The sequence below is a fragment of the Solanum dulcamara genome, chromosome 12, assembly GCF_947179165.1.
Source record: "Solanum dulcamara chromosome 12, daSolDulc1.2, whole genome shotgun sequence".
Taxonomy (NCBI): domain Eukaryota; kingdom Viridiplantae; phylum Streptophyta; class Magnoliopsida; order Solanales; family Solanaceae; genus Solanum; species Solanum dulcamara.
In genome coordinates this window covers 66580443-66603363 of record NC_077248.1, presented here as the reverse complement: position 1 = coordinate 66603363, position 22921 = coordinate 66580443, and the positions used below count along the sequence as shown (strand labels likewise).

Sequence of the window (22921 nt, the reverse complement as noted above, 5' to 3'; positions counted from 1 at the left end):
ATGATAAAAACAAAATACTATTCTCTTCGTTTCAAAATAACTATCACAATTCTTTTTTTTTCTATTCAAACTATATAAACTTTAATATATATATATATATTATCATATTAATATGAGAAAAATTATAATTTATAATATTTTTCGTATAATTTTTAAATATTTAAATTTTTATATTAAATTATTCTTATTTAATTTAATATTAAAAACTAGTCAAATTTATCCCTCTAGAAGCGGAAGGTATAGTGACCAAAAATATCTAAAATTGCATAACTAAAGTATCTGAATTTGATGTAAATTATTTGTTTTATTTTTGAATTATTGACAGATTTAAAAACAATTTTTTACTTGGCTAACTAAACTTATATACACCATTAATGTGTCACATAACATATCAATTGATTTCAAATTTTTGTAAAAACATAAGACTCTTAATAAAAAATTCAAAAAAATGTATGATGGTTATCATTAGTTCGGAGTGTTTTTCACTCATTTTGAAAAATTATGTATATATTTAAATTTAATTAAATTATATTTTTAAAACTGTCAGTAATTTGAACATGAAACTAATAATTTAATCGAATTTATGATGTTTCCAATATTTATCTTTTCTCAAAAAAATAATAATCATTGTCAGCATTGATACACGGCGCCTCCTCATGGAAGAAAAAGTTTTAATTTTCCACCAAAGAAAAATTTTCTAGTCAACTCACGCGCCTTCCCTAAACCCACCCTTTACAATTCTTTTTGTATTTGCAGTACAATTTTAGTTTATTTTGTTTGATCTGATAAAAAAAATCCAACTGGAAGAATTTGGGGTTTGATGACAAATTCATTGGAGTTTATTCTTGTTTGTTTTTTTGGAAAGCTACCTTCTTGAATTGACTACTTCTTGATTCGGTTAGTTGGTTTTTGTGTTAAAGCTGAGTTATTTTTGGTCTATTTTAAGGTTTTGTGCAGTGTTTGTGTTTGATACTCCACTGTTTTGAGTTCTTGCATGAGAAATCTGAGGTGGGTTAGTGAGATTGTTGTTGGGAAGTTTGTGATTTTAGAGATTTTGAGAAGACTGCAATGGGGTTGGTGGTAAATACAGCAAAGACTTGACCTTTTTGTGGGATTTTTAGCTCTTTTGCTCTATTGGTTTTGTCAGGTGTTTGATGTTACTGTTTCTTGAGGTGGGTCATTGAGATTTTTGTTGGGAAGTTTGTGATTTAGAGGGATTTTTAGGAGGGGGATTGAAAGCACTTTTGCTCTATTGGGTTTTGCCAGGTGTTTGATGTCACTGTTTCTTGAGTGTTTTGCTTGAAAATCTGAAGCGGGTTAGTGAGATTGTTGTTGGGAAGTTTCTGATTTAGATATTTTGACAGGTCTTCTTCAGAAGGCTATAATTGGGTTGGTGATAATTGCAGCAAAGACTTGACCATTTGTGAGATTTTCAGCTCTTTTTGGTCTATTAGTTTTTCCAGGTGTTTGATGATGCTGTTTCTTGAGTATTTTCCTTGTAAATCTGAGGTGGGTCAGTGAGATTGTTGTGGGAAGTTTGTGATTTAAGATATTTTGAGAGGTGTTCTTTGAAAAAAACTGAATTGTGTTGGTGGTAAATGCAGCAAAGACTTATCTTTTGTGGGATTTAGAAGAGAGGGCTGTAAGCTCTTTTGCTCTATTGGATTTTATAGGTGTTTGATACTAGTGATTCTTGAGTTTTTTGCTTGAAAATTAGAAGATTCTTGTTGGAGATTTCGTGATTTCGATATCTGAAAGGTGTTCTTCAGTAGAATGCAACAGGGTTGGTGGTAAATATAGCAAAGACTTGATCTTTGTGAGATTGTCTGAAGGGGTTGAACACTCTTTTGGTTAACTGGTGTTGTTGGGAGGTTTAAGTTATTCATGATAAGCATTGTCTGCTTTGTTGATGCTGATTCAAGAGAATATGGGTGTGAGAGAAGTAGCCCAATTGTCTGTTTTCATCGTTATGCTTTTCACTATAGTGGCATCTAATCCTGAAAGCAAAAGGCCAGAGGAACATTTATTGGCCAACCAAATCAGTTCTCTGCCGATCAACCAGGAATTGGTACTCCTTTCTTCTTTAGCTGACTTACTTTTACACACTGCTTCAATATCAATTGCTTTTAAAGTTTTTTTTTCTGTTTACTTAGTAGGTAGTCGAGCATTGTTTAGTTTCTCTTATCAGTATTTTTGTTAGTAACTCTCCTACTGGTGTATTCTTAGATTTTACTGTTACCTGTTGTTTTCTTTGCTTCAGTTATCCTACTAAAAGTGTTTGCTAGTGTTTTTTTCTCCATTATTTTCCATATGGTTTCTTTATTACCATATTACCTTTTCTTACTGATTTTGATATGCTTCACTTGAGCCGAGGGTCTATCGGAAACCACCTCTCTACCTTCACAAGGTAGGGGTAAGGCTGCATACATACTCCTTCCCAGACTCCACTTGTGGGATTACACTGGGTATGTTGCTGTACTTAATTTCTACTAAAAAAAGAAGTGGATAAAGATGAACATCATGGATTGCTTCTATGGACCAGATTGATGAGAAGTTAGCATTACTTGATCCCACCACTTTTAGGAATATGCAGCACAATTCGTTGTAATGAGCATATGTTTCTATGTCCATATTCACAATTTTTGTATTATGTAGTAATTTTCCTGCTTTTAGCATGACCTCTTAGTTTGTGAAGCATTTGATGTGGCATTTTGTGGAGGATCGTGAACAATCTATGCATGACTTCATTTAGATGGAAGCTTGAATTAATTCCCGAGATCAACTAGGTGATTCAACTGTGCTATTTACCCACTAAAAATCCATAGAAAATCTCTTAGCACAGAGTAACTCAAATTCAAAAATTCGTCTCCACGCTATCTACCTTATGAACTATTATTGAAGAAGAGAATCCACAAATACGACTTTAAAATAGGAGCCGATATAAAATGTACTATCCCCTTATTGCTGCTAAACTCTGACTTCTCATTTCATTATAGTTCTAGATGTGTCAATTCCTATAATTCTTGCAATATTTCGTTTAGCTATGGTGCTTTATATTATTTTGTTCAAATAGTAATTGTTTTCATTCACATTTTACAATTATTTTTCCTTGCATGACATATGCACATACATATAAGTGTGTGTGTGTCATTAGCACCTTTGTTCGTCAATGTTCATGCTTTATTGCACTTTACTCCCGAAGTGTTAGCAAACCTTGGTACTTTTCTGTTCTTTTAGCCTTTGACAGCTGTGCTTGGGTCATTTACTAATGCTCTGTTCCTTATAGTGTTATTGATGCCTTAGGCTTGCTCAAGGCACGTTTAAGCCCTGAAATTTAGATGCAGTGTAGGTTGGGTGCTTTGCCTCGTTTTGTTTTGGCAATGCTTCATTTTAGGCACCAAGTAATATTATTAAAGGCTACTTGAGATGCATCATAGGTTGGGACTTCATATTGCTTGAGTGCACTTTATTGGCCTAAGTGGCTCGTCTTGGAGAGGGTGGTTTTATTGAATAAATATAGCTGGTTATGCGATATCTTTATTGATATGGAGGCTTTATTATGAAATGATAGTGACCAAGAATAGAGAATAAAATGTTAATAAAAGAAACTAGTCACTAAAATGATTAGAAAACTTAATTAATACTTTTGCATCTGAATCTGAAATATAAAATTGTTTTAGGAACTTGATTGAATTGATTTTTACGTTATATATTTCACTTGATTGTAGTTGTTTCAAATCCTTTGGCCATATATTTGCACTCTGTGTTTATATATATATTTTGTATCTTACATGCATAATTTTCACTCTTTTTTTTTATTTTTTTTCACTAAAGGCTCATTTAATTGCATTTTGCGCTTAAAGCCCCAATAGATCTACACCCAACTTTTTATGCTTTACGCTTTTGACAATATTACATTGAACTTCTCTTTATTTTCCTTTTTTCGATTTCCCTACTTCCAATTCCCTTTATATTGGTCCAAACTTCAGTCGCTCTTTCCAGAGCAGTTCCAAATAACATCCCTCAAGTTTCCTTACTTCCATGTTCTTTAATTCAGACAAGCATCAATAGCTCTCCCCTCTGATTTAATGCTTCCTCCATTTCAAGTTGCTTGTCTTACTTTCCTATTTTGTCCGTTTCAAAAAGAATGCCTCTTTTTTTTTACAGCTCTTTATTCTAACTTTCCACATTGCATGTTCAAGAGCATATGATTAAAGAACATTTTGGTACATTCTATGTACCTTTAGTTTAAGACCACAAGCTTTAAAAGTCTTTTACTTACTTAAATTTCGTGCCTAGTCAAAACGGACAAACAAGTTGAAACGGAGGGAGTATTATTTTGATTTGTACATCTTTGGCAATAACTATTCATAAGCAGTTCTGATTGTAATCTTTCTGCTGCAGGCTGAAGAGTTATGGTTGAACTGTAGGCTAGAGTTGGTACATTCCAATGAAGCTATTAAAGATCTTGAGTTTAGTGGTCTTGTAGAAGAAGCAAGTGGGGGCAGAGGAATCTTTTCTAACAGAAGATCATTAACTGAAAATAAAGAGAAAAATGTCAATCTACTCACCAAGGAAGCCCTTGTGGCTTGTTTAGTGAAGAAAAATCTGCTGTTTCTTATTTCTGGAGAGGAGAAGCATTCACCTACATGGTACACCAGGTGTATGGACTTCCTCTTTTCTTGGTACAGTGCACCTAGACGGCGTGAATTGCTTCAGGTTGGAGATGCTCCTGCTCCTGCTCCAGCTCCAGCTCCAGCTCCAGCTACATCCAGTTCTGAAACTCCCAATTCTCCGCCACCTGCCCGTCCTCCTACGAAGCCATTTTTTCCTCGAGACTACAATGATTCAAGCAAAAGCTCTGCTCCTAGCGATCAGTCTTCTGCTAGCCAAAACTCTACTTCGGATGGTCAATCAAATAAGAAAAAAAGCAACACTAAAACTGTTTTGGTTGCAGTTCTTGTGACTGCTGCAGTTACATTTATTGTTGTTGCGCTCTTTTTTATATGCTATTGCAAGGTTTGTGGGGTTGGATACAGAAAGGGAAAAAATGACGAGAGGCCTCTTCTTAGCCTAAGCATAAGTGACTATTCTGTTGGTACATCTCTATTCCTTGTTTCTCTTTTGTATATATAAATTGATTTTGGCTTTTGGTGTACTGATGTTTCTGGGACTTCAATCTTTCAGCTTCAATACATGGTAATGCCGGTACTCATTCAGTCAGTGATGATTCCCATAATAAAATGGGTAAAAATTTCTACATGGAGCCGAACTCTCTTAATGGTTCTAAAAGTGAGATCCCTTTGGGAACTGTTACGGGCATTGCTGTGGCTGCAGCAGGGGATTCTGCGCAGATACCGCCTGGAGGGATGGGGATGCATGGACAGCCTCCGCTTAAGCCTCCACCTGGTAGGGTGAATCCTTTTGAAGATCCTGCTAGTCCAGCCCCTCCACCACTACCTCCTGCCAAGACAGCCAATCTCACTGCTCCAGCCCCACCTCCACCACCACCGAAGCCTTCAGCTGGCGGTCCACGTCCTCCTGCACCAGGGCCGCCTCCACCACCACCCATACCAATTCGTGCTAAGGCTGGTCCTCGTCCGCCACCACCTCCAGGCCCTGGTGTTCCTCCACCTCGTCCTCCTCCCACAGGCTTGAAGCCACCTCGACCATCGCCTCTTGGATCAAATGCATCCTCTAGTGCATCAACTGAGGGATCAGGGAGTGATCCTTCTAAAACGAAGCTAAAGCCTTTCTTCTGGGATAAGGTTCTAGCAAACCCTGACCATTCAATGGTTTGGCATCAAATCAAATCAGGATCTTTCCAGTAAGTGTATTTTTTCTTGTGTGGTGTTGCTCTATTATTTTTTGATTAAGGTGCTTCATGGACAGTGAATTTTGTTTGACAGATTTGATGAAGACATGATAGAGAGTCTCTTTGGATATGCTCATGCCGATAAAGACAAGAATGGTCCAAAGGACTCTACGTTCCAAGATGCTTCCAAACAATATGTTCAAATTATTGATCAAAAGAAGGCACAGAATTTATCTATTCTTCTTAAAGCCTTAAACGTGACAACTGAAGAAGTTTGCGATGCCCTTAAAGAAGGTGATCTCCTGTTCCTTTCTTTCTCCCTTTAATATATCAAGATTAAGAAACACTAAAATTGATAGTTTTATAACCTTATTGAAGAACATGCTTTATTGTTCCCACCACCCCCATTCCCACCTCCGCCCCCACCCCCACCCAAAAAAAGTGTTCATTTCGCACATGTGGGTGTTATTGTGATTAACTAGGTTTGAGGTCGACCTCAACAGTGATAGTTTTCCCAAAAGTGAATTGATTTCCTACAAAGTTTTCTAGTCATGGTAAAGACAATGTAGATAGTATGAGTTTATATGATTATGAATTCTTGGAAAAGGAAAAGTTTTTCATTTTACAGGCCAGGGGTGACGTCAATTCGGGATAGGTAAATCATAAATGTAGGTAATATGAGAATGGAGGAATTAGTATCAATTCATACATTATTATACATATTTCTTCTTTTCCTTGTTAATTTGAGCAGTAGTGTTAGATTTGTCTCTTGCCTGAAGCATTTACGGAACTGCCCGACTGATGTACCCTTGAAGACCCAACCCATGTATTCTTTCAAAAAGACATATGATACACAGTACTTCATTTATTTCTCTAGTTTTCGGTCTGTTCCCAGTTTTCTGTTTCTGCCCCTTCAACGTATTTGTGCATCTTATCATTAAGAAGGCCATCGTCTCTTCGGTGTACTATTTTTTCCTTTCTACATCTTTGGCTCTGCAACCCCATGTACTTTAAGAGCAGCTTTACTCCTGCTGTGAGCATTATCTATCTGCAACATCAGATTATCGTCAAGACTTTGCTGCGAGGCTTACTTTGCATGGTCATTGACCTGTCTGATTGACGGGATTTTATAAACATTGATTGTACATTATCTGATAAACGTTCTTTTAGAAATAAAAAAGTAGCACCACTTCAGGACAGGTCACTATAATCATGATCAGAATGATTATTCTCTTGTAAGAAGAATTTCTACTTCCCTCACAGTCAAGTGGTGAAACATTAGTATACTTGTATATTGGTTGGGTCTTTCGGAAACAGCCGCCCTACCTTTTAAGGTGGGGGTTAGGTCTGCGTACACTCTACCCTCCCCAGACCCCACATGGTGGGACCACACTGGGTTCGTTGTTGTTGTTGTTGTTGTATATTGGTTGGGTCAATTTCTTGGAAATGGAAATATTGGTTGTATATTTGCATCTATGACAACAGTGACTAATGTTTTATTCCGACTCAGGAAATGAGCTTCCTCCTGAACTCCTTCAAACTTTGCTTAAGATGGCACCAACTGCTGACGAAGAATTGAAGCTGAGGCTCTACAATGGGGATCTCTCTCGGCTTGGGCCTGCGGAACGATTCCTGAAAGTCTTGGTTGATATTCCATTTGCTTTCAAGAGACTGGAATCCTTGCTCTTTATGTGCAGTCTTCAGGAGGAGGCATCAATGGCTAAAGAATCATTTGCTACCTTGGAGGTGAGATAAATGTTCCTGGTTGTGATGAACTGTTGGATTATGAGTAAATGTTCCTCACTTATATTCCCTTTGTTTCATTTTGTTTGTCTGGTTTTGACTTGGCACAACGTTTAAGAAAGTGAAGAAGACTTTTGAATCTTGTGGTTTTAAACTAAAGATGTGTAAAATGTACTTGAACGACCTTTGATATTGTGGTCTTAAACATGTCATGTGGAAAGTTATAATTAAAGAATTGCCAAAAAACGAAAGAGGCATTCTTTTTGAAACAGACTAAAAAAAAAGGTAAAACAAACAAATTGAAACGGAGGGAGTGTATCATTGCAGAATCTCTCTTGCACTTTACATTTGTAACCTTAACATTCCTTTGTTTTCTACAAATATACTGACATTGGTGTTTGGTGCATCTTATTTTATGCTTCAGGCTGCTTGCACAGAACTCCGGAAGAGCAGGCTGTTTCACAAGCTCCTTGAGGCTGTTTTAAAAACTGGCAATCGTATGAATGATGGAACATTTCGTGGTGGTGCTCAAGCATTTAAACTTGACACACTTCTGAAACTATCAGATGTAAAAGGAATAGACGGGAAAACTACGTTGTTGCATTTTGTTGTTCAAGAGATAGTCCGTTCAGAAGGTATACGAGCTGCCCGTGCCAGGGATCGAGGGAGCGTGTCGAGCATCAAGTCTGATGATTTACCCGAGGATCAGTCTCAAGAGTCAGAGGAGTATTATCAAAGTACTGGTCTACAGGTTGTTTCAGGTTTGAGTAGTGAACTTGAAAATGTGAAAAAAGCTGCAATTTTGGACGCGGACAGCTTAACAGGCACAGTATCCAAGCTTGGTCGTGCACTAAAACAATCACGGGATTTCCTAAATTCAGAAATGAAGAACGTAGATGATGAAAACCGGTTTCACCAGACCCTGAAGAGTTTTGTGCAGGATGCTGAGCTTGACATCATGTGGTTATTCGAGGAAGAAAAAAGAATTATGGCCCAAGTTAAAAACACGGGAGATTATTTCCACGGAAATGCAGGGAAAGATGAAGGTTTACGATTATTTGTTATCGTTCGAGATTTTCTGATAATATTAGATAAGGTATGCATAGAGGTGAAAAATGCTCAGAGAAAGCGAAACGGCATGCCAAAGAAGGAGAATTTGGCAAGTAAAACTTCAGAGTCCACCAATCCTCCATCCCTCGATCTCCGACAGAAGCTTTTTCCAGCTATCACAGATAGGAGAATTGATGATTCTAGTTCAGATGATGATACTTCTTAAGGTAAGGTGAACCTGGCTTTGTTTTTCCTAATTTACTTGAAACAATCCACTGATCAAATTATGATATGATAGTTGGGAAGTTGAATTGGTGAAAATATCATAATCTTAGCACACAAGTCTAGACACACCCGAGGGTGTAGCCTAGTAGTCGATGAAGTGTCTACTAATCCTCGGAAACTAGAGTTCAAATCTTAAACACTAGGTAATCTTTCCCCCCATATGCTCAAGTCTGAGTGAGCTGAGTTACCAGGTACCTGTTTTAGTAGGGAGGCGGTAATCGATATGCCTATGAGCTGACCCGAACAACACATTCCTAAGAATCGAAATCTTTTGATCTTTTATTGTTACTGAGTCATTAGTACCATATTATGTTGTATGTGAAACTTTATGTTAAATCCTAATGTTGTGTATACATGCATGTTAAATTTGTTTTTCGTTATCGTCGATGCAGGGATCCGAGTCATTTTAGAGCTCAAGTATGGTAAATAGGGAAATGACATTCTCAATTTGAGGCAGCGGAGATGGTTGGAGTTGTTGAAAGACGACGATATGGCTATTACATGGCTCTATTTCACATATTTTTCTTAATTGAAGTTCCACTTGTACTTAAAAAGAGTAGTTAGGAAAATTCTCATTCATTTTTTCTTCAGTTTAGTTGATAATTTTTTTAAAAAAAATGTGATTGAACAAAGTAGCTGTATTATTCATTATAATTCCCTGCTGTCTCATTTCATTGCAAGTGCTTTATCCAATAACATGGGAGAGGTTGTTTAGGAAAGATTCTCGATTCAAATAACATAATATCAAAGTAATTTTTTTTTAAACAAAATATCAACGCAAGCAAATGATAGAGAAATCATTACATATCATTCAAAAATAAGAGATTTCAAAAGGCTAATGACATGATTTGAAATTGAGGAAATACGCAAAACTTATTTTAGTATTTTAACTACATGAGAATTTAATATATTTTGAAATGAATTAAGTATCACGCTGAGATCATAATACCACTCTCACTGCTACATTATCGCCATGTAAGTGCCACAACATAACCATATCAACATCACATCATTAATTTTATTTATCTTTTTAACACTTCTTAAAATTAATTTATCCTAATTATTTAATTAATTAAAATATATATTTTTAAAATCAAAATATAAAATATGGTCCTTTTTTATTTTTCCCCAACCCCGCCCCCGCGTCCACCCACCCCCTCACTTCTTTCTTCATTATTTTTGTCTTTCACTGTTCCATTTTTTTTCCTCTTCAAATTTTCTGGCGAGCTATTTTCTTTTCTTTTTTTTCATTATCCTCTTCCTTTCTTTCTTTTCCAACAAAATGAGATCTGCAACTAATTTTTTGATGAACAGATGGTTGAAAATTTTGCCGGATATTTCATCCGGTGAATCTCTCTATATATTTTTTTAAAATGTTCTTTACATTTTTTATATATCTATAATTTTAAAAGCAAATAAGAATGGAGGCTTCCTCTAAAAATAAATCACCATTAATGTATCTTAATTTCTCACCAAGATGTTCATCAATGGCGAATCAGTGACAAAATAGAGATAAGTCTGAAAAATTGAAATCATTCTTTGTCAATTTCGCTGATGCCTCATTCTTTAAAGCTGAAATTTCAAGGCAAACATGTAATTGGTATTTCGATTCGAATGGGTATGACAGAGTTGAAGATGAAGATGGAGGAAAAAGTGATGCTTCAATGAAGAAGAAGCAAAAAGAATAAAGAGAGAAAAATATTTTTTAAAAGTGTGGCCAGTAAGAAAATTTATATATTTTAATAAAAGTTAATATATCAAGAAAATAATATTTAAAATATTTATTATATGTTGACCTATAAAAAAATGTCATGTGTATAATTTTTTTTAAAAATGTCTTCACTCGCTTTTAAGGTGGTATTTAATTCAGTTGAAAGTTGTTAAGGAAAATATTTAAACGCATGTATAACTAAAGTACTAAAGTAAATTTTATTGTAAGAATTTTTGATGTATTTCCTCATTTGAAATTTGATGAATAATAAACTCTTATCTAAGTAACATCACTTCTGATAGTTTGATTTAAAACCAAGATATCTCGAAATTATAACCCTAGGATTAAATTGCTTTTCCATGAACATTGATTTCAAGAAGATAGATATTGGTCCTTCAATATTTATTGCTTCAATAGTTGTATACACAACCAAACATAAACATAAATCCTAACTACATACAATGGAAATAAACAAACTAAAAAGCTTAGGACATGAATTAACAAAAATATATTTCAATATAATATCATTATATATTTTTAAAATTTACAAATGTTATACGTAGAGGTGATTGTCGACGGCGTCTCCCTTACTCAGCATCATCAATGCCATCACTCGACTCATCGAGGTCAGCCAATCGTCAAGGACGGCTCAATGCCTTTAAATATAAAACATCCGTCTTAGACCCCCAAATTTTAGGTATTTCATTTTTCAGTAATAATAAATTATTACAAGTTTTTTTTTAAGAAAAAATTATATCGTGCCTTTTAATTTAGTTGTCTTCTTTATTTTTTTTAGTTAGTTTCGAAATGTTAAAGAATGTTTCTTTCTTTTTTGTCAAACTTTTAAATTTAACTTTTCACCTAACATCTTTAAGATCACAAGATTAAAAGATATTTTGGTATATATATCTTTAGTTTAAGATCATACGATTCCAAAATTTACTTTACTTTTTAAATTTCGTGTCAAGTCAAAATCAGACAAAATATTAAAATGAACAGAATACTATTTATAGAAAAAGTTAAACATTTTCATTAAAAAAAAAACTTTGCATCTCAAAAAACTAGAAGAATAGACTTTATTTTTGGCTTTAGATCACTGATTAGCTTGAGCTGTCCCTATTCGCCGTTTATGGCCGACAACTTGTGAGGCACGATGTTGCTACCACACCTAGTCACTCGATGAATCCTCCTACCCGCCTCCCCTTATCATCTCGTGCAATATCTCTGAATCCCGCTAATGCTGAATTATGCATAGTACTTTGTACATAGGAACATCTCTCTATCTGACTAAGAATTAAACGCGATGAACAATAGTCACGTAATCGAAAAAATGGACATACTACCAATTATTGGGAGAAGAAACATATATTGTCATTTTTTTTTCCAATAATAGATCACTAATACAAGGGTAAAGAGGTAGTTAGAACCTAAAAAAAAAATTGCATATTAGAAACCAAAGGCAGACTAAGCATTTATAGCCATAATGTTTAGCCTAATTATCTTAATTGAAATAGGTATAAGATTTTCATTTCATAAAAGTATTAGGTTAGTAAAATTAACCCCCCCTAAAAAAAAGTAACCTAAACATAGTTCATAAAAATGGTAGGTTTCTAAGAGAAAAGGTTTCTAAAATTGAATAATATATTATATTTACACCCTAAAATCCCCCACTAATTCTCTATACATGATAGTATTTTCGTTTGATAATTCTCTCCATTTCAATTTAAGTATATTAGTTTGATTTGATACAAAATTTAAGAAATATAGAAAAAAATTGATTATTAGGATCTTAAATTAAAGATGTGTCAAATCCTTTTTAAGTCTTGTGATGTTAAATTTGTCTGTGTATAATTTTAGAATTGAAACTTACTAAATATAAAAAAGCGACTATTTTTAGAATACACCAAAAAGAAAAATAAGAGACTTAAATTAGGTCCGAATTTTCGACCAAAAAGGGAGGATTATTTTGTCATTCATTTTGTTAGAGTAATAATCCCCGTTCATTTTTATTTCCTAAAGCGTAGTTGATGATTCTTTGTTTAATAATGTAATTGAACAAAGTAGCTCTGTTGATTACTATTATGTATATGGTATTGTCATTTCTATGAAGGGTAAGATATGAAAAAGATAGAATATACTTTAACTCTATATTATATTTTTATTATTTATTCAATATTGTTACAACAAATTCATTTAACACCTTAAAGATCTCCATCTAGTTAATACTTTCTTAAAAGGTTTACCTTAGAGATTGTAATTTGGTAGATAATGAAATCACAATAATGAGTTGTTCTTTATTCTTTTGATGCAACAAAGTTCCAAGGGTCAACGAACAATAACATCAACAACATGCCCAATGAAACAAGATCGTTAAACTTGTCAAGATACTCACTTGATTCAATTAGACACTTTCACTTAAAAATTTGAATTTCTTTTTTGAACATGTTCTCATTCGTCTATTAGCTATATATAAAATAAAAAAATTGAGTTCAACAAGAGTAGAAAATAAGAAAATAGACATTGGTCTTCCATTCATTGCTCAATCATTTGTATACACAAACAAACATAAACCCCACACCCCCACCTACTAAACAACTAAGAAAACACTAGCAAATCCTTAATACTATTCCAAGAAAAGAACAACACAAGCTAACTAAGAAATCAAGACTAAGTCTTTTTCTTTAATCTTCATCAGCAGATGGCTTTGATGAACCACCAGTTTTCTTTGGAAGCAAAAGGTTGTGAATGTTGGGCATCACACCTCCATTAGCAATAGTCACGTCTCCAAGAAGTTTGCTCAGTTCCTCATCGTTCCTCACTGCCAACTGAATATGCCTTGGTACAATTCTGGTCTTCTTGTTGTCCCTTGCTGCATTTCCAGCCAATTCAAGAACCTGTAACAACACAAAACCCCAAAAATCAGAAACCCAGAAAAAGAATCATTGACAGACCAAATTATCTATCGAACTCATACTTCAATGATAGGGTCACACTTGGACTTTGATCAATATGAACTAGTAGTACCAAATTCACTAATAAGATCAAGTCCCTATACAAACAGATCTAATATTTTGTAGGGATAACAATAACAATGAAAAGGTAGAAGCAAATTCCTACAGTAATTTATAGAATACTAACACAATTGGAAGAGCAAAACAATTTCTTCTTTGATAATGACTTATACAACCACAACTAACATACCCAATGAAACAATTTCTGTAATGATATTCAAAGATTTGAGAAATTAATATCAAAATTAACCAAAAATTAGACAGTTAGGTTAATTTGAGCTCCTCAAACCATCTATTATGTGTACAGTGAGCTTTATAAGCTCAAAAATTAGGTTAATTTGAGCTCACCACCCAAATTATTAGATATAACAATGCACCAAAACCGAACAAATTTCAAACCCTAGAAATCAATTTACACAAAAATTAAACAATTAAATAGACAAATGACGAAATTACAAATCATTAGAGCTAAAAATCCACCTAAACCGAAAGAATTTCAAAACCCTAGCAATCAATTTACACAATAATTAGCTAAAAAATCTAACTAATAAATAGGAATTCCAAACCCTACCATTCCAACCCTAGAAATCAATTTACACAAAATTCAAACAATTAAAGTATCAAATGACGAAATTAACCTCAGCTGCAAGGTATTCCAGAACAGCAGCTAGATAAACCGGAGCTCCGGCACCTACACGTTCAGCATACTTGCCGGCTTTCAGAAACCGAGCAATACGACCTACCGGAAACTGAAGACCAGCTTTGCTACTACGAGAAGTAGCCTTCTTTGCTGTTCCTGAACCTAGGGTTTTGCCTCTACCAGCCATTAATGGAGATTTTTTTTTTTTTTGGTTTGAAATTCGAAAGCAAAAAAATTGAGCTGAGATTTATGGGGAATTTTGAAGCGTTTATATATAGATGAAGGATTTTGAATTGGACCAATAGGAGTAAATCACGCGGATCGTGAATTTAAGCCGTTGGATTAGGTTGGAATTAACGGTGAGATGTAAAGTAAGAGCTCGGGGTTTCGTAGGGACTTTTGAGTGACGGAAATATCCTTACTAATTTACTGTATTTGCAATACGTTTGCCATTACAAACAAAAAATAAATATATATATATAAATATGTCATTTCTTTTAATTATAATATGTATTTGTTTCAATAAGACAAAAACCTTATGCATGTTCTAATTGAATTTATTTGTATAATTGAAGGAGGGAATGTAATTTTATGATTTACTTATCAACGAAATGAATATTTGTAATCTTTTTGAGTTTATGTTTAGACTCTTTCTCAAAGTTTTATTTATGACTTGCAAGTTTACATAATGAATATTTGTGACTCCTTTTTTAAATTTTATTTATGAAATTACACTTAATATGTTTTTGTTGTATGTCATTTGTCGTTAAAGACATGTAGTCTATGTTTTTGGTTCCAAGTATCCTCCAACTAAAAAAGAGCAAAGTTCACTAATAAGAAAAAACTAAATCGGAAAAGACTGAACCACAAGTATCTATTGTACGTAGTCTTACCGTGTATTTACAAGTACATATAAAGTAAAAAATATTGTTATTTGCATATAATAAATGTTAATTCCTTTAATTTCTTCATGTGTTTACTTTTTTATGTTTCAAATCTCTTTAGTGAAAAATCATAGTTTTGTCGCTGCCTATCAAGCTTTCCTTTGGAGCTAAATGCACCAATTTTGGTATGAAACTTGTATAAATAACAATAGCATACCCAGTGTAGTATCACAAGTGAGGTCAGAAAAGGTTAGGATATACACAAATCTTACACCTACCTTTATAGGATAGGGAGTTGTTTCAGATAGACTTTTGGCTCAGGTTTTTCAGAAGGGGTATGGAGCTTGTATAATAATAGGTATAAATACAAAATTGTTATCAAATTAATGGAGAGTTCAAGAAAATACAATAACTAGAATTCACAAGCTAGCCTTCTAAGAAGAAGCAGTCACTGCTTCTGTTGTTTTCTCCTTCTCTTTGACAGCTCTCTTCCAGCTCTCCGCACTATCGATGATTTCCCCTGTTTTAATGAGATACCGGACCCTTTTACCATTGTCGAGTGTCTTATGACCCACCCGACTGGCTACCTTCTGGTCTTTCGAGTAAAGCATCACGTTCGAGCTGTGAATGGGAGCTTCAATCTGAAAGCACAACACCCAAACAGTTACTTCCACACGAGTACTGATTAACCTATGTTGCTCGGACTATCCAAAAATGCAGTACTTTTGGAGGACCTGACATGCACCTGTCAGCATTTTTGAAGAGTCCGAGCAACATAGTACATAACAAAAGAGAGACTAAAGATTAACTTTCGGGCAATGTGGATACAGTGAGAAGGAAAGAAATCGAAAAAACCTTGACTATTTGGCCTGGTTCATCCTCACTCCTACTCTTCACATGCTTAGTTTTCAAGTTTATCTCTCTTATGACGACTTTGCTGTTGTGCTTGATAATCTCAGTGATCTCTCCAACCTTACCTTTGTCGTGGCCAGATATGACTTTTACTGTATCTCCGAGTTTTACATGCATTTTGTGTAGCACAGGAAGACTGTTTGGCTTACACTTTTTCCGTTCCCATCGCTTGAGCTGCAGAAGAAATGAAAATGAAGACCCTTTTTACACAGAATAAATTTCTTGTCACGGAAAAATGGAAGTTGAACTACAAGATACTATATTTGCCTTGCAACTGGCATGGGATTTTCATAACGGAGAGTAATGTTAAAGCATTTTAGCCCATAGATCATCAGCAGATTACATTTGCTCCTGTAAATCTTCTATTTGGGTCATAAAATTATTCATCACCAGATAGAACTAAAAAAAAAAACAGAAACGGATCGAAAGATACCAACCTTGGCTACAATGGAACCTGGAGTTTGTGTTGATTTGACCTGCAAATTAATTATCACTTGAAAACTGTCATAATTGAACAAGAAAATAATCTTGTTGCAGCTTGACGCGTGAGAAAAGAAGTCACATAAACAGGATAACAAAAGAGGGCTAGTGAGCAATTGCAGCAAGGGGCATTAACCTAATAACAAGTCCATATTTTGACGAAGATATTTAGAAGTCTATATTTTGCTTCAATTGCTAACGATGTTTAGTAGCTTCATTTAATAACTTATTATGCTGTACAATCTGGACTATCGACTTCCACATAGAAGTTGTTCTCTTCAACTACACGTTCAGATTTATTAATATAGTCATACACGTAAGTAGTAATGCAACCTAATCAGCCCTCCTCAGTATTGCATATGGGCTCAAGAGATGCTGCCCGTTACCAACTACAAGGATAAAGCCTGATCTGTTCAAGCATCTACCAGTAATTTTCCGCATTTCAGGAGGCAAACCAGAAAGGTGAAGAATGTTACATCTACTAGCACAAGAAGTAGGTGCTTGTAGGATAGTCAACACATACCTAATATATCAATATGAAGACGAAAAAGGAGGATTAATCATAGGGAAGTTAGATGTCTTTACTTGCTAAACCACAAATGCAGCTTTTTTTGCTAACGACAAACTACTTGTCCAGAACTTAAATATTGATTTCCTCTATAATAACCAAGGATTTGGCCACAGTTAGGGTCCTAGAAGAGTAGTTCTGTGTAGAGATAATTTTTTAAATGGCACATCTTCCTTTGAATTAAGTCGATGAAAGTAAGCTCAAAATAAAGACAGTTTACATACAGAAAGCACTGTCTTGATGTGGTGTGGGGGCCGCACCACCTCAACTTGAACTTTACATTAACTGAGCAATTTCAAATACGCAGAAATACACTAAGTTCACACCTACTATCACGTAGTAATATTGCGAGCTCACTGACTAACAATCTTGGATCTAGTCAAAGACTAGTTGATGCCTGTTTTGTGTATTACGGAAGTATTTCCTCAAGGAAAATGTCTTCAAAGTATTTCCTATCCCTGAAATCCCATAGGACTTATATCAAATATAGGCAGAAGTCATATTCTTTTAAATAGACACACATAGATAATAAGATAAAGGAGAAATCCACTATTTTCTTCTTTGACACTCAAAGAGTAATGCATCTGTCTCACTAATCTCTACCTTCTCCAGTTATGAACGAGATTTCATTTACTAGTTAGGATCGAACCCATAATGGATCCCTACCACTCACTGCATTAACTAAGCTTACCCGGGAATCATTTTCCTTTTGTAAAATTTCCAATTCCTAATTAGTCTCACACATTTTAATAAACAATTATAATCAATAATAGCCTCTTAGTACTCACTAATATCACCAAAACATAATCTTTTTTTGTTTTGAGGTAATCACCGAAACATAACCTTCACATTCTACCCTATATTGTGTAAAATAGATGTATGTCACCTACTTTTATACCCCAAAACACCCGAATTGCAAGAATATGGTTATAAATCTTTCATATGTCGTGTGTTTCTTTGTTGGGTCAGTCAGGATAAAGACGATAATTCAAGTCTATGTTGCTCGGACTCTTTGAAAATGTTATTGCATCTGTGTCGGACACTCCAAAAATGCACCACTTTTGGAGGATATGACATGGACCCAACAATATTTTCGATGAATCCAAGTAGATTCCAAAAAGAACTGTGTCAAGTCCCCAGGCCATCTTGCACACACTTCAATTAATTACACGGGGAATCTGCTAAATACCGTCAGCACAGATACCAGATAACTCTTGATTAACAACTAGGCCACGCCCTTTTGCACTATCCAAAGTCTTATCAGAATTAACTATTAAGCAACCCTTAAACCAAAATGTACACAACAGATTACATTATGAACCTTATGAGAAACCAAAAGTTAAAGGAGTTAATAGTCAAAAACACAACTAAGCTATCATTTTTTTCTCGAGATTCACACTCTAACTATTACTTGCTTCTTTTATCCTACTTAAACTATCTTCATTCATGTAATAAAACACACCTCAACTATCAATTACACGTGTGTTTTAATACACAAATGGTGATAATTAATTTTTCTTGATAACCGTGGTGTGTGGACCAACTTGGATCCACCTCGACTAATTACACCATACACCTAACTCTGTCCACCAAGGCTAGAACAGATGGTAAGAAATGACTAGCTACATTGCGATTTAAACTTGAGACTTCATTATTCTCAACTGACTCATTAACCACTAAGCCACACCCTTGGTTGTACAATAGATGGTGATAATCCAGATAGTAAAATGAAATAACCAATATTGTAAAACTCGCAAAAAAATGATAATTTTGATGTGCTTTTGATCATTATCTCAAAACTAAAAAGAGATATTTGCTAGTATTCTATCAATAGACAACATTTTAATTGAAGAAAAGAATGAATTTTTAAAAGAGTAGTTAAGTAAAGCAGAGTACCAGAGGTGAGCAGAGCGGAAGAGGAGAAAAGGGTTGGCCCAAAAATGAGTTGGAGGAGATGGAAAGAGAAGTAAAAGAGCTCTGCAGAGCTGCCATTGCCGCCATTTCTTCAAAAGCTTTTCACAATAGGTATGAAGAAAAAGGGAATTTTGGATAGAGTTGGAAGCAGCAGTTTTTATTGGATCTTGGATGGGTTGACCCGGCCCAATATTTTTTTCTACCTTTTGGGGAAATTAGTAGTAATATTTTCTTTTATTTAGTAATTATTTTATTATTATTTTTAAAAATTTTAGCTATAACAATAATAACGTATTAGTATAATTTTACAAATTAAATTTGAAGAGAGTATGATGTACTAGACCTTACCCCTACTTCTACTTCCTAAAGGTAGAGAAAGGTCGTTTACGTTAGACTCTCGACTTCTTTTGAAAATTTTAACGAATAGTTTTTCATACAAATCATCGAAATTCAGGCACATTGTTGAACTTACTCAAATTTTTACTTTTAATATAGAAATCAAATTTAGATAAAATATCTCCAACTGAAATGCAGAATATTTCAGCACAATGCATTTTTAACAAGGGCTATTTTTGTCTAAAATGTATTTTTTTGCATTGAAAATGATTGTTTTGAATTATATTTTTAAAATAGAGGCATAAAAACTGATTATCACATGTAATCTTACGTTGTTTTTAGATAATGATAGTGTTCAGATATATAAAAAGATTCGAAAATTGAATTTTATCGGATTGAAGTTGGGATATTATTACAATTCGTTTGATTAAGGGGGCATGCAATTAATTATTTGTACTTTGTAATTTGAATCAAAGTTATTGGGTAAATCCATAACTAACGCCTTATATCGTTACACGGTCCAGATTGCATATATCTCAATAATGTCATTGCATACCTATTACTTACACCAACATAAATATCAAATAATTATGTTCGAGCATGTATAATTCTTCCATCAATCCACAAATAAAGTCACATTTCGGAGGTGAAAATTGAGTACATGATTATATTTGATATGTTGTTGTTATTATATTTCAAAAGTCATAAGTGCAAGAGCAAAGCTAAGTGAAAGCAAGGGGTTCACCCAAATTTCTTTTGGAGGACAGTTACATTGTATATACAAGGTTAATATTTTATTTTATGTATATATATTTGATCTTAAATTTCCTTGGCTTCTTTGTGTGATTACTTTTTTATATCTTGACCCTCCTTAGTAAAAAATCATGGGTTTGCCATCACGTGTAGCTCATGGATCAACTACTCACTACCCTTTTTTTTATTTTTCATCTGATAATCAATATCCATGTTAAAGTCTGATTAATTTAGATTTGAGTCATGTAGTATCCACATTTATAAACCAAGTCTAGCCCAATATGAATACAACACATATCGCTGCTATGTTGGTAATTTGAGTTGTTACATCAACTCAAGAAAAGCGTTTTCTACTAAAAAAATTATCCAAAATTCGAATCTAAAATCTATGATTAAAGAATGAGCAGAACAATCTCATCCGCTACATCACATCCTTTATTGTCACCACTCACTACTTATTAAACAAATATATTCTCAACAAGGTTTATATATACTTTGATATAGCTTTGGAGTACCTTAGTTTTTTTTTTCTTCAACTATTACATTCTTTGTATTAATAATACACATAAAGATATATAATGATTTTTTAAATTTTTTTTTAAAAAAACGAACTTTACATCATAATATACAAGAGTTTTAATTTTTTAAAAAAATTACAATAACAAAGAGAGCCGGAGGTGGATTAGTCCAAATATCAAATCAAGAAAGGGGCTGGAATCATTGCAGCAAGGCAAGCTATCCTGGAGAACCTAAAATGAAAAAAAAAAAAAAAAATGAAAATTAGAAAATCAAACCATAACAACTTGAAAGTTTTGGAAATTTTACTGATCTGATTAATAGAGTAAGATGAACAAGAGAAAGCCACAATATATTTCCATCATCATTCTCTTTCGGGTTGATTAATTAAGTTAAGAAAAATCATAGTTGATCATTGGTCCGATGTTTTGGGAGAAATTAATTCTCAGAGTGTGAGTTAACTTGATGAGTTTTCGATTTTCTGCAGAATAGGCAGAAAATAGGTGGAAGGTTCAAACTCCATCAATAGTATAGAGTCTCCTTTCCTTCTCGTATTACACGCCTTGAGCTTTGCGACATGCAAGCTAGGCCAGATGTTTAAATGAAGAAGGATAAAGGAATATGCACATTATTTTGAGTTTCAAAAGTTATTGTTAGTTACATTGATTGGCTCCGAATGAATTTCTTGATCATACAGTTATGAGCTTTGCGGCATGCAAACTAGATGAGATATTTAAACGAAGAAGGATAAAAGAATGTGCACATTATTTCGACTTTCAAAAGTTGTTTTTGGCCACATTGATTGGCTCTACACGAATTTTTCGATCATCAAAAAAAAAGTTGGTTATCCTGAGAATACTCAAATTCATATTAAAAAAACGTTTGTTGACTATACTCAAATTCATATTTCACGTTCTATGCTTTATAAAATAATTTCAATCAACTTCCACATCTGCATTATACCTGGATTTACGATTACGATGATGAGGGAGTTGATGATTCATAGGGCGCGAAGCAGCTACTGCGACCTTCTTCTTCAAATTTCTGCCGGAATTAGCTGCCGCCATTCTCGGCGGCAGAGCATGATCTGTATCTTCGCATATAGATGAAAGAGACGGTTTCCATTCAGGGAATGAACCGGCTGATCTCGCCGACCCTCGTCTTCTCCTTCGCCTCCCTTTATACATAATGATGTTGTTCCTATCGGACGATGTTACAGCTGATGCAGGTACAAGGATCTCCTCTTCCTCTGCACGTTTTGATGAACAGCCACAACACGACACCAGTTGAACGAAAAACTTCATATTTACCAGGTATATGTATATGAACTTAAGAATAATGATTGCACGAAATGTGTTTGATAAAATGTGTGTGATAGATTGCGCGCAAAAGTTGTTTGATAAAATGTGTGTGATAGATTGCGCTCAAAAGGTGTTTGATAGATTGTGCTAAAGGTGTTTGATAAAATGCATATGATAGATTGCCGGAAAGTTGTTTGATTAAATACCTATGATAGATTGAACGATAGGTGTTTGATAAAATGCCTATGATAGATTGAACGATAAATGATTTGATAAAACGCGTATGAGATTGGTGGAGAGGTGTTTGATAAAATGTCTAAGATAGAACTAAAGTTGTGTATTTTTTCCCTCTCTCTCCGTTTCTCTTTGGATTTGGGAGACGTTTATTTTAGTTTGGCTCAAATGGTTTTACGAGCAGTGCGGAGGCATATTATAAACAAGGATGGTTGGTGAGTTTTCCTACTATTACAGCCAAATATTATTTATGTACTCTCTATTTTATTCATTGCCAAAAAAATAAAATAAAAACTATCAACCTATGGTGTAAAATTATTGGCTTAATACATAGTTTACCCTCTATCTTTGTTGCTCGTAAGAAATGACACCAGATGAGCAATGCATTTTTGGAGGATTCAACACTTAATTATGTGTATAAAGGCTCGTCTGTGAAGGAGCGGTGTGTAAAAGGGATTTGGCTACAAGGTCGTGGGTAACTTGCATTATTTTTGCAACAAACTTTTTAGAGGAGTTACATGTTTTATGGTCCATTACAAATATTTTTTAATGATTATATCATTCTTTTTCATCTGCCTATAATTCATCTAATTAAGGATAAAATAGAAATTTTAATGTTGAATCGTTTTGTAAATATAGAAATGAAAAATGATGATTTCTAGTGCTTGTTCTAGTGGGAGATTGTAGGCATCCACTGAAATAGTCGAAATATGTACAAACTAACCTGAATACTATCATTAAATTTCACACTCAAGGCATCTGATCTAA

At 34.2% G+C, this 22921-nt stretch overlaps 4 protein-coding genes and 1 long non-coding RNA gene across 5 annotated transcripts; 2 read left to right on the top strand and 3 right to left on the bottom strand.

Moving 5' to 3' along the window:
• The first annotated feature begins 662 nt into the window (after nt 1-662).
• On the top strand, nt 663-9554 carry LOC129875954 (formin-like protein 5). Its single transcript, XM_055951210.1, has 7 exons — nt 663-2068; nt 4405-5098; nt 5188-5827; nt 5910-6109; nt 7326-7561; nt 7983-8835; nt 9286-9554. Exons 1-6 carry the CDS (start codon nt 1910-1912, stop codon nt 8832-8834), a joined length of 2781 nt encoding a protein of 926 aa, XP_055807185.1. The 5' UTR covers nt 663-1909; the 3' UTR covers nt 8835; nt 9286-9554.
• A 3556-nt stretch (nt 9555-13110) lies between these two features.
• Nucleotides 13111-14499, bottom strand: LOC129876120 (probable histone H2A.1). Its single transcript, XM_055951447.1, has 2 exons — nt 14254-14499; nt 13111-13498 (listed from the first exon to the last, which is right to left on the bottom strand). Exons 1-2 carry the CDS (start codon nt 14440-14442, stop codon nt 13286-13288), a joined length of 402 nt encoding a protein of 133 aa, XP_055807422.1. The 5' UTR covers nt 14443-14499; the 3' UTR covers nt 13111-13285.
• Nucleotides 14500-15461: 962 nt separating this feature from the next.
• On the bottom strand, nt 15462-19132 carry LOC129876119 (50S ribosomal protein L24, chloroplastic-like). The gene is made up of 4 exons (XM_055951446.1): nt 18996-19132; nt 16489-16527; nt 15995-16225; nt 15462-15780 (listed from the first exon to the last, which is right to left on the bottom strand). Exons 1-4 carry the CDS (start codon nt 19098-19100, stop codon nt 15574-15576), a joined length of 582 nt encoding a protein of 193 aa, XP_055807421.1. The 5' UTR covers nt 19101-19132; the 3' UTR covers nt 15462-15573.
• Nucleotides 19133-20720: 1588 nt separating this feature from the next.
• LOC129877003 (uncharacterized) lies at nt 20721-22367 on the bottom strand. Its single transcript, XM_055952479.1, has 2 exons — nt 21582-22367; nt 20721-20851 (listed from the first exon to the last, which is right to left on the bottom strand). Exons 1-2 carry the CDS (start codon nt 21920-21922, stop codon nt 20797-20799), a joined length of 396 nt encoding a protein of 131 aa, XP_055808454.1. The 5' UTR covers nt 21923-22367; the 3' UTR covers nt 20721-20796.
• On the top strand, nt 22297-22775 carry LOC129877004 (uncharacterized). The gene is made up of 2 exons (XR_008763451.1): nt 22297-22368; nt 22516-22775. It is a non-coding gene; the product is annotated as an uncharacterized LOC129877004 (long non-coding RNA).
• The last annotated feature ends 146 nt before the right edge of the window (nt 22776-22921 follow it).

Excerpts from the sequence above, each read along its gene's own strand:
- LOC129877003 (XM_055952479.1), bottom strand. The coding sequence starts at position 21,922 with ATGAAGTTTTTCGTTCAACTGGTGTCGTGTTGTGGCTGTTCATCAAAA. Across the intron at positions 20,852-21,581 it reads CATCGTAATCGTAAATCCAG|GTTCTCCAGGATAGCTTGCC; the intron begins GTATAATGCAGA and ends TTTTCATTTTAG.
- LOC129876120 (XM_055951447.1), bottom strand. The coding sequence starts at position 14,442 with ATGGCTGGTAGAGGCAAAACCCTAGGTTCAGGAACAGCAAAGAAGGCT. Across the intron at positions 13,499-14,253 it reads TGGAATACCTTGCAGCTGAG|GTTCTTGAATTGGCTGGAAA; the intron begins GTTAATTTCGTC and ends GTGTTGTTACAG.
- LOC129875954 (XM_055951210.1), top strand. The coding sequence starts at position 1,910 with ATGCTGATTCAAGAGAATATGGGTGTGAGAGAAGTAGCCCAATTGTCT. Across the intron at positions 5,099-5,187 it reads CATAAGTGACTATTCTGTTG|CTTCAATACATGGTAATGCC; the intron begins GTACATCTCTAT and ends TCAATCTTTCAG. Across the intron at positions 5,828-5,909 it reads ATCAAATCAGGATCTTTCCA|ATTTGATGAAGACATGATAG; the intron begins GTAAGTGTATTT and ends TTTGTTTGACAG.
- LOC129876119 (XM_055951446.1), bottom strand. The coding sequence starts at position 19,100 with ATGGCGGCAATGGCAGCTCTGCAGAGCTCTTTTACTTCTCTTTCCATC. Across the intron at positions 16,528-18,995 it reads TTCCGCTCTGCTCACCTCTG|GTCAAATCAACACAAACTCC; the intron begins GTACTCTGCTTT and ends ATTAATTTGCAG. Across the intron at positions 16,226-16,488 it reads CAGGTTCCATTGTAGCCAAG|CTCAAGCGATGGGAACGGAA; the intron begins GTTGGTATCTTT and ends TTTCTTCTGCAG.